Genomic DNA, 16,876 nt, shown 5'->3' with positions numbered 1-16,876 from the left:
GCACTATTCTGGGGAAAAAGGTGAAGTTGGCGTAGGTGCCTATCACATCACCTGGCTGTGTGCTGCACTTTACAGGCCTGGGCTGTGAATTTGACTGTTCAATCCTGGATATAACACTGGGAGAGTGCAGCCCTACTAAATAACAGACAACAGAGCTGCCCTTATAAAGGTCATGTTCATGTTGGAATAGGATTGTACTGAAAAAGAAAAGGCCTGACACTAGGAGGAGAAGTAAACATGGTAAAACAGAGGACCGATTAAAACGAATACGGAGAGAAATATATGGAGGTGTTAATCCTGTGAGATTATCATGAGATCTTCAGCTAGGCATAATACAAGGCTAATACAATTTTCTCTAGATTTAACAAAACTGTATATTGGGAGGGTCTACCTAAAAACCTATTTAACCACTTACCGCAAACTGACGTAGATCTACGTCGGCAGACTTTGCGGTATTATACCGGGATGATTCCTCTAGCTAGAGGCACCATCCCGGTACCATGGTTTACAGCCGAAGGTCGGCTTTCAGTCAGTAACGACCGATGCGGCTCGGGAGCCGCTTGATCGTTACCCGGGTGAACGGGAGGGGGCGTTCCCCCCCCCCTCCCGCGACTTTGCTCTGGGCTCCCGTCCCACCGGGAGCCCCGAGCACCCAGCCGCGCGTCCCCTGGCTGGATGGAGTCCCAATCAAAGCCGGAAACGGCTTTGATCGGGTCTTCGATGATGTAACCCGGAGGCGGCGTCCATGACGTTACTTCCGGGTTACTCTGCTGCAAAAGGCGGCAAATTTAAAAAACGGCTGTATGCAAAAACGCTGTTTTCGGCGTTTTGCATACATGGAAGTGTAGTGGAGGGGTCTAGGGTCTTTTAGACCCTCGATCCCCCCATAAAAAGTACCTGTCACTGCATATTGGTGTCACAAGGGATGTTTACATTGCTTGTGACAGCAATAAAAGTGATCAGATTTTTATTTTTTTTTAAAACCTGTAATAAAGTTAAAAAATAAAATAAAATAAATAGGAAAAAAAAAATAAACATTTTAGCCGCCCCCGTCACCGTTCGCTTGTGCACGAAAAAAAAAACTTATACGGAAGTCGAGCCGTGAATGATATCGCTGTTCAAACCACACATGTGAGGTATCGCCGTGATCGCCAGAGCATGAGTAATAATTTTAAAAAAAGAGCTACACTCTAACTCTAAACTGGTAACTGTTAAAAAAATTTAAAGCGTCGCCTATTGAGATCTCTGTTGACCGTAGTTTGTCGCCATCCCACGGGTGTGCGCAATTTTAAACCATAGCATGTTGGGTATCTATTTACTCGGCGTGACATTATCTTTCACAATATACAAAAAAAAAAATGGGCTAACTTTACTGTTTAGTATTTTTTAAATGCAGTGAAATGTGATTTTTCAAAAATTTTACAAAATAATGGCGTTTTAAAGACTGCTGCGCAAATACAGCGTGACAAAAAATATTGCAATGACCGACATTTTATTCTCCAGAGTCTTTGCTAAAAAAATATATATAATGTTTGGGGGTTTCAAGTAGTTTTCTAGGAAAAACTACTGATTTTAACTTGTAAACAAAAAGTGTCCGAAATAGTGCTGGGGCTTAAGTGGTTAATGTATATCCAGGACTTTGTATAGCAGTTGTTGGTAGATCTAAAAGTAATTGTACAATTAAACTTTACCATTTACAGTCAGCTTAACAAGGTTTTCAAACAGATTTTCAGATAATGGCCCCAACTTGCTGGTCTTACCTCCTTCAGGGGTACATACAGGGACCTCAGACTGTTGACATGTTCTCCAAACAGGGCCTGTTTAAGTTGGACATTAAAACGTCTCTGCAGTGGAAGAAGCACAAACGTTCCAAACAAGGGGTCGCCAAATGAAACGCCTTCAAACTGCTCCAAGAGGTCCATGTAGAAATCATAGAATGAAGCAAGCCCAGGCAGAGGCACGTCAAGCTTTAATGACTCCATGTGCTTAGGCTGACTATAAAGAACAGTAAGTGCTGCCATGTATGCATGAACAGGCGCTTCCAAAAAAAGGTCACTACCTGTCAGAAAGACACAAGCTAATCTTGCCAGCTTCGCGGCAGGGGTAACACACTGTAAGCATACAGGACGCCAAGTTTCCAAAAGAAGGATCCACTGTAAGTTCCTTGTGACTCTGTTAACCAGATCAGGAGCGAGACTATTCACTATCCTCCCTTTTGCCTCTGCATTAGTCACGTTGTTGTAAAGATTGATCAATGGAAGAAATGGCCAATCAAATGGCAGAATGGGACCTCTGGCTTCAGGTAACATGGCAGATTGAACAAAACAAGTCCTTTCCTGATAGATGGCCCTGGAGTGATTGAGGGCTTGTTCCATGTGAGCAAAATGAGTCAAGTAGCAGCTTTGTATGGAAGGGAGGTCTTTAAAGGCTTGTTCCAGCAGAACACCACGACTTGGAGACTCTGAAGCCACAGCAGCTGATCCAGGGGTTGTTGGATTGCCTTCAGATGTAATATGTAAAATATCAGATAAATCAGCTGCTTGTGGACCTCCAGTACTTCCCTCTCTGTGAAGAACAAGAGATAAATGAACTATACCTTTCAAATGTCACTTGTGCCAAAAAGTGGTCTATTTGGCACTGTTAAAACATCTAAAAATCTCTCTACATTAAATAAAGAAAAGTTAAAAAGCTGAACTCGAGGCTGAAAAATTATACATCTAAAGATATTCCTCAACAGGTCACAAAAAATATAAATAGCGCGTTTTTGTGTCTAAGGAACAAGACTAGTCACCCTGCAAAGGGAGATAGAGCAGCAGTGACAGGCCTTTACTACAGGAAACTAGTACACAAAGGGGAGGGAGGGAGCTGTTTCATGCTGGATTACTGCACATATTAAAAAGAAATACACAAAACACACTAAGATTCAAGTAAGATTTCACATGCCTCTTGTACTTAAAGTGGTTGTAAACCTCAGACATTAAATATGAACAAAGCATATCCCTCTATAATGTGTACTTGAACATAGAAGCTGATTGGCTACCATGCACAGCTGCACCAAATTTTGCACCCTTGAGTTTTAGTAAATCAACCCCACAAGTGTCATTTTTGTCTGCTGCTTCATTCCTCTGCTATCAGACAATTTTTCCTGACATCAAGAGAAAAAGGTGACAGGGAAGGGACCACCAGATGATAGACAGCCTAAGCTCTGTTCCTGTTAGCTGTGTTGAAGGGGTGTGTAGTGTCCCTTCCCTCCATCCCTCCAATCAGCTCTCAGAGCTCTCCTCACTGCGCTCTTCAGAGTGTAACTTCAGCGCTTTGCCCCCCCCCCCTTTTTTTGGCAGCTCTGCAAGCTTTAACGAAAAAAAAATCAGCATTTTTAACGAGTGTAGAGAAGAAAGGTACAACTTACGTAGAGGATTTGTTTAATCTCTGTGTATCACCAGAGGCCAATCCATTCACTAGGTATACAGGGCATCCTGAAAGTATTCACAGCACTTTACTTTTTCCACATTTTGTTATGTAGCAACCTTATTCCAAAATGGATTAAATTCATTATTTTCCTCAAAATTCTACAGACAATCCCCCATAATGACAATGTGAAAGAAGCTTGTTGAAAATCTTTGCAAATGCATTAAAAATAAAAACGAAAAAAATCCCATGTACATAAGTATTCACAGCCTTTGATCAATACTTTGTTGAAGCACCTTTGGCACCAATTACAGCCTCAAGCCTTTGTAAGTATGATGTTACAAGCTTGGCACATCTATTTTTGGGCAGTTTCTCCCACTCTTCTTTGCAGGACCTCTCAAGTTCCATCAGATTGGATAGGGAGCATTGGTGCACAGTCATTTTCAGATCTTTCCAGAGATGTTTAATCGGGTCCAAGTATGGGCTCTGGCTGGGCCACTCAAGGACATTCAGAGTTGTCCCGTAGCCACTTGTTTGTAATCTTGGCTGTGTGCTTAGGGTCCTGGTGGGAGATGAACCTTAGCCCCAGTTGGAGGTCCAAATTGCTCAGGAGTAGGTTTTTATCAAGGATGTCTCTGTACATTGCTGCATTCATCTTTAACTCATTCCTGACTAATCTCCCATTTCCTGCCGCTGAAAAACATCCCCATAGCATGATGCTGCCACCAGGCATACTTCAATGTAGGCAAATAATGGTGTAGTGAAAGCTATGATAAAATACCAATATAAATGAATAAATTAATAAAATAGTGGGAAAATATTGTGGGTGGCAATGGATGTATAACAAATGTACGAATAAATGGATGCGGATAAATGTAAGAAAATATACACAATCTAAAAAATCATGAGTGATCACGCAGTGATGTAAATACAAAATATTAAATACTATAAAGTGCTCAGTGACAACAAGTATCCTTGAAAAAATATTATAAATAATTACTGGCTGATACCCCTGGATTATCTGAGGTTATATCCTACAAGACCCCTGGACATCCTTTAGAGGAACCCCTTGACCCCTCCGGAGCCCTACAGGGATCTCCCAGCACATCCTTACTTCAGGATACCTGAGGGAAATAGGACCTACCTGAGGGATCTCCCCTGGAATTACTTCTATACCCGCTTTATACCCCTGTGTGGGGTGGGTATCTCTGGTGAGTTTGCTACCTACCATAGGGGCCACCAAGCACCTCACCCCATTACCCACCACGGGGTCACCTTTACCATTGCTGCATGAAGAGTTGTCACATATATGGACTGTTCTCATTTGCTGACACCGAGCCAATGTTTTTGATTAGCATTTGTGCACCGGTCACTTTGTTGTATATGTATTGATATATACCATCTATTGGATACTTACATGTGCACTGTGTCACCTTAGTATATTACCACCATCCTTAGGACCGTTTTACTGTCATTTTTAGCACATTTTAAATCCTCTACTGTCACGTTGCACCTTATCTATCTTACTATTTTTGGATACCTATGTGAGCACCTTAATATTTTTTCAAGGATACTTGTTGTCACTTAGCACTTTATAGTATTTAATATTTTTACATCACTGTGTGATCACTCAGGTTTTTTAGATTGTGTATATTTTCTTACATTTATCTGCATCCATTTATTCGTACATTTGTTATACATCCATTGCCACCCACAATATTTTCCAACTATTTTATTCATTTATTAATTTATATTGGTATTTTATCATAGCTTTCACTACACCATTATTTGCTTACCCATCTTTAGTTTATTAGTAGACAGCGCCATCCCCCTTCCCTTTTACCATTTACACATAGCTTTGGGGCTATAGATTTGGGAGGCCGCAGTCTACTCACCTTACCTTCACTTTCCTAGCGCAGAGTACATTCCCTTTTATGCTTCAATGTAGGAATGGTATTGGCCAGGTGATGAGTGGTGCCTGGTTTCCTCCAGACATGATGCTTGCCATTCAGGCCAAAGAGTTCAATCTTTGTTTCATCAGACCAGAAAATGTTGTTTCTCATGGTCTGAGAGTCCTTCAGGAGCCTTTTGGCAAACTCCAGGCGGGCTGTTTTACTGAGGAGTGGCTTCCGTCTGGCCACTCTACCATACAGGCCTGATTGGTAGAGTGCTGCAGAGATGGTTATTTTTCTGGTAGGTTCTCCTCTTTCCACAGAGAAATGCTTGAGCTCTGTCAGAGTGACCATCTGGTTCTTGATCACCTCCCAGACTAAGGCCATTCTCCTCCGATTGCTCAGTTTGGCAGGGTGGCCTGCTCCAGAAAGAGTCCTGGTGGTTCCAAACTTCTTCCATTTACGGATGATGGAGGCCACTGGGCTCGTTTGGGACCTTCAATGCTGCAGAAAGTTTTCTGTACCCTTTCCAAGATCTGTGCCTCAATACAATCCTGTCTTGGAGGTCTACAGACAATTCCTTGGACTTCATAGCTTGGTTTGTGCTCTGACATGCACTGTTAACTGTGCGACCTTATATAGACCGGTGTTTGCCTTTCCAAATCATGTCCAATCAATTGAATTTACCACCGGAGGGCTCCAATCAAGTTGAATAAAACATCTGAAGGATGATCAGTGGAAACAAGATGCACCTGTGCTGAATTTTGAGTGTCATGGCAAAGGCTGTAAATGTGATTTTTTTTTTTTTTTTTAGTTTTTTGTTTTAATAAATTTGCAAAGATATCAAACAAAATGTCTTTCACATTGTCATTATGGGCTATTGTTTGTAGTATTTTGAGGAAAATAATGAGTTTAATCCATTTTGGAATAAGGCTGTAACATAACAAAATGTGGAAGAAGTGAAGCGCTGTGAGCCGGGCAGAACTGGCTTAGGCCCCTTTCACACATGCGGAATGTTCAGATTTGCCTGTCAGTTTTTCAGGCGGATCTGAACAGATGACCCATGCATCCCTATGGGGCAGCGGATGTCAGCGGAGACATGTTCGCTGACATCCGATCCTGTCCGTCAAATCCGGACGGATGGAAACCCTATTTTCCATCCGTCTGGCGGATCGGATGAGAATGTACAGGCGGTCCGTTCTCATCCGATTCCCCCATAGAGGAGAGTGGGGATCAGACATTTCCGTCTCTGCACACAGAGCAGAGACGGAGCTGTCATCCGCCTGCTCAGCGGGGCATCGGCGGATCGATCCTCCGCTGAGCAGGAACGAAGCGGTGTGAAAGGGGCCTTAGTGTACCTACACAATGGGATCTGATGCATGGAACACATTTTAGACTAAGGTATAACAAAACTATTTTTTTTAGTTTTGGATAGAGTGGAGTGGGATTAGAATACCGCTTTTTTAATTGCAGTGTGCACCCCCCTTTAGGGAGATTCATCCTCTCTATTTGTCAGGTTTACTGTTATCACTGAACGTGAAAGAAAATGCCAAATTTTAGGTTGTCCCCAGAACTTTAAAGGAGGGAAAATGTTCCAACAGGGAAAATAGTTCTGGCGACCCTGGTGACAACAAGGTGGTACCTCACTTTGGAGGTGTTATGCCCCGTACACACGTTCCTATAATCGTACGACAAAACTCACTTTCGACCTGTTCGCACGATAATCTGATCGTTAGTACACAGCTTTCGACAGCCGATCACGACAGTTCATCCAACAAAATCCGAAGGGACAAACAGGAAAACTTCTGTCGTACGACAGCCTCGTGAACGACAATCGTTTCATCAGTACACTATGCGTCCGCTAAAAATCGATCGACAAAGACCGCGCATGCTCAGAAACACTAAAATAGCATGGAAAAAGCCTGGCTGCCATTGTTTTTGTTTTGCACCATCTGATATGTAACTAAGCAACCAGGAAGCTTTTCCAGAATCGTACGACAAAAATCATACGGTTTGTACGCATTGTTGAATTCAATGTTATCATCATGCAACAAAATGCGAAGGATAAGTCGTCCGATTATCTGAACGTGTGTGTACGGGGCATTACTCTCACTCCGTTTGGCTATGGGACAGGAAGTGATTAGAAAATCTCCAGAATGGGACACAGATGGCAAAAAAAACGAATAGGGGTTAAAACCCCCGCTTACCCTTTTCAAAATGAAAAAATATAAAATGCACATTGGATAGAAAGTACTTACGGCATAAAAACAGGATTGAATGCAAAAGTAGTAAGGATCCTATGAGCCAAGTGCTCACTGCCTGGTAAGAGTCGACTCAGCAAGTTCAGTGAGACGGTGTGGAAAATCAAAGCATAATGGGATTGCTCTGGAGACATAGATGCCTATGAAGGAAACGTATTTTGAATAAATGTAACAGAATAATATAGCTTTCATTCTCAAAAGATAACCAATTTTCCATAAATGTTGTTTCCCTTTTATCTACAGAAACAACATTAGCTCCACACCAAAAGAACATACCACTGAATATCTCTACCACAGCCATAATGACAAATAAAATGGAGGTAGGAGAACTGCATCCTAATGTAGATCACTTTTACAGTCAAGATATATAGCCTTGTAAAAAAAATTAAGTACACCTCATGGAAATTAACTTTTTCAACATACTTTGATATGAGCAGAATGAACAGATGATTTGATGACTGCAAGCTGCCCAGGCCATAAAACAACAAAGCAACCCCAAACTAACATTTCCACCACCATGCTTTACATTTGTAATGAGATTCTCCTTTTGAAATTCTGTTTTCTGTCCTCTAGACTGCTCTCCTATGCCAATCCTTGATATCATGGGAGAACAAACCACCCTCCTACCTTTTTAGGGAATATGTATACAGACTGATATTGACAACTACCCTCAAATTTCCCCCATAGGCTTTCTTGGGGGACCCCTGGTGTAGCATTTAATACCCTACTCCCACCACCTCCCTCCGATCCTCCTAGTCATACCTCTATACAATAGTCTTTTTAACCGGATTTGTTGCTACTCCCTATACTGATCCTAATTTGTAACCTAACCTTTCCTCACTAGGGGGCGTGCCCTCTTTTCCCACACAACGTTTGGCTCTGCATATCTGGACACATCGCCTTTCTTGCTGTGTCATTTGTTGAGGACATATACTTAGAGCCTCTTTGTTTTGGGTTTTTTTTTGACACGTGTATTAACATATAGTCTGTTACACTTCAATAAAATATTTGTACAAGAAATTCTGTTTTCTGTGGCAAAAGTGTCTAATGTTATAGTGACCAACCAACAACTCTGTCTTTGATTAATCCGTCTTCAGCACACTGTTTTAGAAGGCCTGGTCTTTGTTTCAATGATCTAGAACAAATGTTCTTTCTGTACTGAAAAGATCTTTTCTTAGCACACATATCATGGGAATTGAATCTCTCTCTGATTGAAGATGTATGACCCCAGCTGTTGAAAGAGTTTCCCGAACACCCAAAAATGACATTTTGGGTTTTTTGACACTTTTTAGTCTCAAACGGTCAGCTCCTAATATGAATGTGCTGGGTTGGCCAGTCCTGGACTAATAGTCATTTGTTTAAAATCTACCCCAATGTAGGTTATTTTCTGTACAGTGGAATGACTGATTTCAAATCATTTGACGATCTTTCCCATCCTTTCCCAGAATCACTTTCTTTCTGAGGGCTGTAGAGAACTCTATAAAGTAAAAGCAAATCCCAAATTTTGGGTTCACACAGAATAGTAAGGCTGGCCATACATTATACAATTCTCTTGTACAATTTTCCTTTAGATTTACCAAATCCATATAATATAAGGCCATACCTAAACACTTGTAGCACTGCCCCCTAGGGAGCCGCTGAAGATTACACTTTAAGTATTCCCCTGGGTTACCCATAGCAACTGGTTTCAGAAACTTATCGCTCCAAGTTCTTGGCTCAGTCAAAGATCAGTCCAGGGGATGTTGGTTTTGTGGTTTTATTGTAATTGGGATGAGAGAAGGGATGAGTGGGATACTCCAACTATTCACAATGCTGGGGACTCTGAACTTGAGAATGCGGCAAGGCCGCTGTTTCATCCTGCCACTTGAATGAAGATAAACTAAGTGTTTCCATTACATTTCTCTTCAGGGCACTCCCCTAGTACCCCCTTTCTCTCTGTGTTGGCTGACACCCGTCCACTGACTCTACACTCCGGAGTCCGGAGTGGTCCCCTTTCCCGGGCAGACCCCTGGGCAAGTTCCTCTGTACTCATGGACACTGTTTTCCAGATTCAGCTGTGCCCCAACTCCTGTAGTTCGCTTCTCCTGGACCTCTGGGTTCAGTCTCACGCCCCTGGTACATTAGGCCAACTGCCTGTGACCACCACCAACTGCTGCAGAAGAGGAGGCAGCCACCAACCTCCTTCTGGGACCTAGCTTCCCGCCCCAAGACCTCTACCTCATGTGCCCCTGGCTTTTTATACCCTGTCTCATAATGCACCACTATTTGTGCCAACCCCTGGGACAGTACTAAAAGCCTGTGTGTCACTGGTCGGTTTTCCTCCAGCCTCCAACATGCCTCCCCATTGGATAAGCTGGGGAGACTCCCTGAGACCAGGTGAATCACACACTGGGCACACTGAGCAGACCTGACTATCAATCCTGCTCTCTGATAAGCAGAGTGCACATATGTTTTACCTGCTGCTCTTCTGGTAAGCAGAGAGAGACAAAAACTACACTCTCTTACCTAGCACCTGACTAGGAGGGTGCTACACACTTTTAATTTGACTGCAGTCAGGCAGGCACTTGCACTATACACAGTTAAGGGTAAATCTAAAGGAAATTGAATAAGAAAATTGTATAATGCATGGGCAGCTTAAGAGGGGAAATCTTCCAATTGGGATGCTTTCTGGTAACCCTGGAAAATTTGGGGAATTTCCAAAGTGGGAGACAACCAGGGATTCCCTCCTCTCAACAGTTTTGGCTATGGGACAGGAAGTGAAGGGAGACACAGATGGCAAAAAAACTGACAGGGGTAAAAACCCTCCCTTACACTATCCAAAATGAAAAGAGACCACAACATACAGGGGTATACAATGTACGGTTAAAAGCAAACACACACACACACATCATAGGTTGAACTGGATGGACTGTTGTCTTTTTTCAACCTCACTAACTATGTAACTATGAAAAAAACTGTTTTGCCTTTAGTTAGACTTTGAGACAACAAAAACTTTATGTCATCATAAAAATTTAAGAGAAAAAGGCATCCCACTCTCCCTCCTGGTGCACTCTCTCTTTTGTCTCCTCACAGTCCACATTTAGAAACAGTCCAACATGAGCCATACAAGGAACTGCATGTTTTAATAATTTCTACTGGATTTAGACCAAGGTCCACTAGAAATATAAAGCTGTCACTTGAAAACAGTTATGACAAGACCAGAAATTAGTAAAACAGACATATACCAAACAAGTGATTGGAAAACACTAAACTAAAAAAAAAAAAAACACACAATTTACCGCTTTGTACAGCAGCGATAACATGCAATACTGGAAGTGATATTCATGACGCAGGAGCCAGTTGGATGAAGAAGTCACTGCTGGTGTTGAAGATTCAGTTGTCTTAAGCAAATAATTTTGTAGACTTTTGTATTTAAAAATGAAGAAGAACTACACAACAGGAAAAAAAAAAGTAGAAATGCATCACTACCTTAAAAGAATCACATTATTTTACTTAATTTTTTTTTTATGCATGAAGGTAAAAAACCTTGTGTGTGCAGCAGCCCCGTCAGCGCCCCTTATACTTTCCTGAGCCGCCTATCGATCCAGTGATGTTCACGAGAGCCTTGCCTCTCCCAAGACTCGCACTCCTGGCTGGCTTTTGGCAGCAGCGAGAGCCATTGGCTCCCACTGCTGTCAATCACAGCCAGTGAGCATATCAGGAGACGGGGGGGGCAGGGCAGCACCAAAGCTCCGTGTGTGAATAGACACAGAGCCACTGATCGGGAGCGTGCCTGCTTGGGTGCCCCCATTGTGAAGTGCTTGCAGTGGGGGCGTCCAACAGGAGAGAGGAGCCAGGAGTACTGGGACCCTAGAAGAGGAGGATATGGGCCGCTCTGTGCAAAACCACTGCACAGGGCAGGTAAGTATAACATGTTTATTAAAAATAAATAAATAAATAAAACAAGACTTTACATTCACTTTAAAGTGGTTTTGCACAGAGCAGCCCCAATCCTCCTATTCTTGGGCCTCCTGTTGACATTCCCTGTCCTTCCCTGTTGCCGAGTGCCACTAGAGCAAGCAGCATGCTTTGGGGGCACCTAAGCAGGCTGGCTCCCGAGCCGCTGCTCTGTGTGTCCATTCACAGAGCTGCAGCTCTGCTCCATCCCCTCTCTCTCTTCATTGGCTCATGAGTCCCCAGTGAGCGAAGCTCTCATGCACATCGCTGGATAGCGATAGGGCTCAGGTAAGTCTAAGGGGGGGGCTCTGCACACAGAAGGTTTTTTTTTTTTTTAACCTTCATGCATAGAGCCTTTGCAGCCTAATCATTTGAGTGGGCTGTAAACACACCACAACTGACTAAAAATTAGACATATACAATGTTTTAGAGTGTTACTGTGTGTTGCTTTGTGCACAGAAGTGTCATTGAAAACGAATGGCACTGCAACGCACTAATGCATGCATGGTGCACTGTGGTACCTTGCACATTAACACAACAAATAGGTCCTTAAAGCAGTCAGATCAAAATATAGAATAGCTGCCATTTAAATAGTACAAGCGGCAGGGCTGTTATCTTCATCCTTCCTTCACCACTAGGTCAGGCACTGGCCTTGAACAAGTATGTGTATATCTGGGGTCAGGACACTTGATATCTACAAGTTTGTTTCAGGTCAGCTTCTCACAAAGCAGTCAAGAAAGGATAACAAGGACCGCTCAGCAATTACATATTTCTGTTCTGATAAATTCCCTTTAAAACGTGTCATAAGAGAACCATAGAGACTGACAGTGAGTGTTGACCTCTCAAAAAAAAATTATCTGCATGTTATGATGACCCCAGAAAAGGACATCTGACTTTCCTGAATGACATGCTTGTTCTGGGTCAGCCAACCACAAAGAACTGAAGGCAGGGGGTCAGCATAAAGACCGACTACTAGCATTTTCCAAAGGTCATCAGTTGCAGACATATTATTTCTTTCATGACAGGTGTTCTTCAAGTTTATATAACGGAGCAATATTTCAGCATACCCACAATAATAGCATACAATGTTTTATGTTCTAACAAAGTATTGTAAAGCCAAATCAATTTTAGCTTTAGATTGAGTGGGCAATGGTTAAGAACACAGTTTTTTCTATTTCTTTTTGGGGAAATTACCCTTCACTTTCTGTCCAAGTGACCGAGCAGGAGGTAGAGGAGATTTCCAGATTAGGTTTTCCCACTGGAAGATTTCCTCTCACCTTTTTCCTGCAGCAACTCAAAATTATGGATTTCCCATAACTTTCTATACCAAAGAAAACTGTCACCAGGACAAACCGAGAAAGTGAATCCTCGAAGCGAACACAAAGACAGCAATAAAAAATACCGAACATGTTCTAAAACTTCCCCATTTTATCCAAAACTAAGTAAATAGTTCACATACTCATTAACCATACATGTTAAATATTTCTTCAATAAGATATTACCTTTGTCCAAATATTCTATTGTGAAGAGTAACTGTTTTGCATTTACATGAATGTTCATTGTTTTATGTGAAACACACCTGAAGAATGGTTTTAAAACCTTCCCTCTGCAAAAGTCTCTGTGCTTGTTCACACCGATGCGGTGCGGAAAACTGCATGTGACAGGAATTGAAAAGCATTCCATTTCAAAATCACATGCGATTTTTCTTGCAGTGCGATAAAGCCCATTTATTTTGTATGGCTCAAATCGCACAGCACACGCGCAAAAAAAGTTCAGGCATCTTTTTTGTCAAACTGGGATGTGTTCACACCCATGTGATCTGATTCAGGAACCTGTTTTTGGGGTGTTATTACTTAACCACTTCTGGACTGAAAGGATTTACCCCCTTAATGACCAGGCCATTCTTTGCGATACGGCACTGCGTTACTTTAACTGACAACTGAGCGGTCATGCGACGCTGTACCCAAATAAAATTGATGTCCCTTTTTCCCCCACAAATAGAGCTTTCTTTTGGTGGTACTTGATCACCTCTGCGATTTTTATTTTTTGCGCTATAAACAAAAAAAGAGCGACAATTCTGAAAAAAAAAAAACCATTTTTTACTTACTGCTATAAAATATTCCCAATAGGAAAAATTAAAAAATCAAATTTATTCATCATTTTAGGCCAATATGTATTCTGCCACATATTTTTGGTAAAAACAAATCCCAATAAATGTATGTTAATGGGTATGGGCAAAAGTTATCGCGTTTACAAACTAGGGGAAAGATTTATATAATTTTTATTTATTTATTTTTTTTTTTTTTACTATTAATAGCGGCGATGAGCGATTTTTAGTGGGACTGCGAAATTACGGCGGACAAACCGGACCACTATCTGACATTTTTGACACTTTTAGGGGGAACCAGTGACATTACTACAGAAATCAGTGCTAAAAATATGCACGATTACTGTACTAATGAATGACACTGGCAGGAAAGGGGTTAATACCAGGCGTAATCAAAGGGTTAATTGTGCCTATAGGGGGTGCTTTCTGTGTGGTGGATGGGCTTGCTGGATGAACACAGAGACCGGTGTTCCTAAATAGGAGGAACACAGGATCCCTGTGTTAATTACTGACAGAACAGCGGTTTTCCATGTTTACATCGGCAGACCGCCATTCCGTCTCCATTATGGGTGCCCTGGGGACATTGCCGCCGCTGGACCCGCTGATTGACACCCGCAGAGTTTCACATGAATGGAGTGCATTTATGCTGTGGTGAAATGCATAGGAATCACTACAAATCCAGCACCGCATCAGTGTGAGGCAAGACTCACTGATCCACCTTACCACCAATGTCGGTTTATTCTGATGAGCTCACCTTGTTGACCAGCCCCTTGTGGATATTGCAGATACTGCAGACAAGGTTCAGCACAGCAGTCAGTATAGGGAACGGGGACTTTTTCCCAGGCAGGCTAAGTGGTGGTTTCCCTCCAGCACAACTTAAGGTCACAATGCTGCTGACAGACTCCGGGAGAGGGGAGCAGGTAAGAGGGTTACACACAGCAGAGCAAGACCTGATAGCATAAGATTTATAGTGAAAGACAAAAAGATATATATTAGGCACAATTCAAACAAGATATGGAACAAATTATTTGAACATTTTCATGACTAGTAATGTGATGCAAAGAACATAAAGGATCATTTGAATATATATATATATATATATATATATATATATATCTCAAAATAAAAATAAAGGAACAGTTTGTAATCAGTAAATATCAATAAACCTCCTGGGATATTAATCTGGTCAGTTAAGTAGCAGAGGGGGTTGTTAATCAGTTTCAGCTGCTTTGGTGTTTATGAAATTAACAACAGGTGCACTGGATGGGCAACAACGAGACAACCTCCAAAATAGGAATGCTTTTACAGGTAGAGGCCACTGACATTTTTCCCTACTCTTCTTTTCTGACTGTTTTGCATTTGGCTAGGGTCAGTGTCACTACTGGTAGCATGTGGCGATACCTGGACCCTATAGGGGGTGCAAAGGCAGTCCAACTCCTCCAGGATGGCACATCAATACGTGCCATTGCCAGAAGGTTTGCTGTGTCTCCCAGCACAGTCTCAAGAGCATGGATGATATTCTAGGAGACAGGCAGTTACTCTAGGAGAGCTGGACAGGGCCATAAAATGTCCTTAACCCATTAGCAGGACCAATATCTGCTCCTTTGATCAAGGAAGAACAGGATGAGCACTGCCAGAGCCGTACAAAATGTACGGGTCTGGAGAAGCTGTGGAGAATGTTATGCTGCCTGTATCATTCAGCAGTACTGGTTTGGTGTTGGGTCAATGATGGTCTGGGGAGGCATATCTATGGAGGGACGCACAGACCTCTACAGGCTAGACAATGGCACCCTGACTGCTATTAGATATTGGGGTGAAATCCTTCGAACCATTGTCAGACCCTACACTGGTGCAGTGTCCTGGGTTCCTCTTGGTGCACGACAATGCTCGGCCTCATGTGGCGAGAGTATGCAGCCAGTTCCTGGAGAAATAAGGAATTGATACCATTGAATGGCCCCCACGTTCGCCTGGCCTAAATCCATTAGAACACCTCTGGGACATTATGTTTCGGTCCATCCGACACCGCCAGGTTGCACCCTCAGTCTGTTCAGGAGCTCAGTGATGCCCTGGTCCAGATCTGGGAGGAAATACCCCAGGACACCATCCCTCTTCTCATTAGGAGCATGCACCAACATTGTCAGGCATGCATACAAGCACGTGGGGGCCATACAGATTACTAAGTAATATTTTGAGTTGCTGCAATAAAACTTCAGCAAAATGGACTAGCCTGCCACATCATTTTTGCACTTTGATTTTCAGGGTGTCTTTGAATTCAGCCCTCTGTAAGGTGATTATTTATATTTTCATAAAACGATGTGGCATCCTTTCCTTTTTAACACATTACCCAGTCCATATCAGTATGGATATCCAGCATATTTTTCCCAGTGTTCCTTTAACTTTTTTGAGCAGTGCATATATATATATATATATCACACACACAATATTAGCAAAAGCATTCGGACGCCTGCCTTTCCACGCACATGAACTTTAATGGCATCCCATTCTTAGCCCATAGGGTTCAATATTGAGTTTGCCCAAACTTTGCAGCTTACAACAGCTTCAACTCTTCTTGGAAGGCTGTCCACAAGGATTAGGAGTGTGTCTATGGGAATGTTTGACCATTCTTCCAGAAGCGCATTTGTGAGGTGAGGCACTAATGTGGACGAGAAGGCCTGGCTCACAGTCTCCACTGTAATTCATCCCAAAGGTGTTCTATTGGGTTGAAGTCAAGACTCTGTCCAGGTCAGTCAACTTCCTCCACCCCAAACTTGCTCATCCATGCCTTTATGGACCTTGTTTTGTGCACTGACGCACAGTCATGTTGGAACAGGTAGGGGCCATCCCCAAACTGTTTCCACAAAGTTGGGAGCATGAAATTGTCCAAAATGTCTTGGTTTGCTGACGCCTTAAGAGTTCCCTTCACTGGAACTAAGGGGCCAAGCCCAACCCCTGAAAAACAACCCCACACCATAATCCTCCCTCCACCATATGATTTGGACCAGTGCATGAGCGAGTTTAGGGTGGAGGAACTTGACTGGCCTGCAAAGAGTCCTGACCTCACACATCAACTAAAATATTTTGCCGCATTTAAAGTCACATGAAAAATGTTTATATATAACATTTCCTTGCCAACAAGAAATATTTTTTCTTGTGTTGATTTTACACCAGTCTGACCCAGCTTAAAATGTATGTGTACTTGCCTTATTTTATTACGGTTTTTGTCCCCAATGCAGAGGGGATAGAAAGGGAGTGGACTCAAAATAGGGACATAG

The 16,876-nt window shown here is 42.5% G+C and overlaps 1 protein-coding gene across 1 annotated transcript in view; it reads right to left on the bottom strand.

The window, feature by feature from the left end:
- RPAP1 (RNA polymerase II associated protein 1) overlaps window positions 1–16,876 on the bottom strand; it is a 128,432-nt gene that overhangs the window by 17,183 nt on the left and 94,373 nt on the right. Inside the window, exons 18-21 of the mRNA XM_082275309.1 lie at window positions 14,359–14,554; window positions 10,840–10,989; window positions 7,559–7,701; window positions 1,761–2,565 (exon numbers count right to left, since the gene is read on the bottom strand). Coding sequence (XP_082131435.1) covers window positions 1,761–2,565; window positions 7,559–7,701; window positions 10,840–10,989; window positions 14,359–14,554 — 1,294 coding nt within the window. The remainder of the gene's footprint in view (window positions 1–1,760; window positions 2,566–7,558; window positions 7,702–10,839; window positions 10,990–14,358; window positions 14,555–16,876) is intronic.

Source organism: Pelophylax lessonae (assembly GCF_965119305.1).
Source record: "Pelophylax lessonae genome assembly, chromosome: 13".
NCBI lineage: Eukaryota > Metazoa > Chordata > Amphibia > Anura > Ranidae > Pelophylax > Pelophylax lessonae.
Note: the sequence above shows the minus strand (reverse complement) of the source record. Positions and strands in the feature narration are given on the sequence as shown.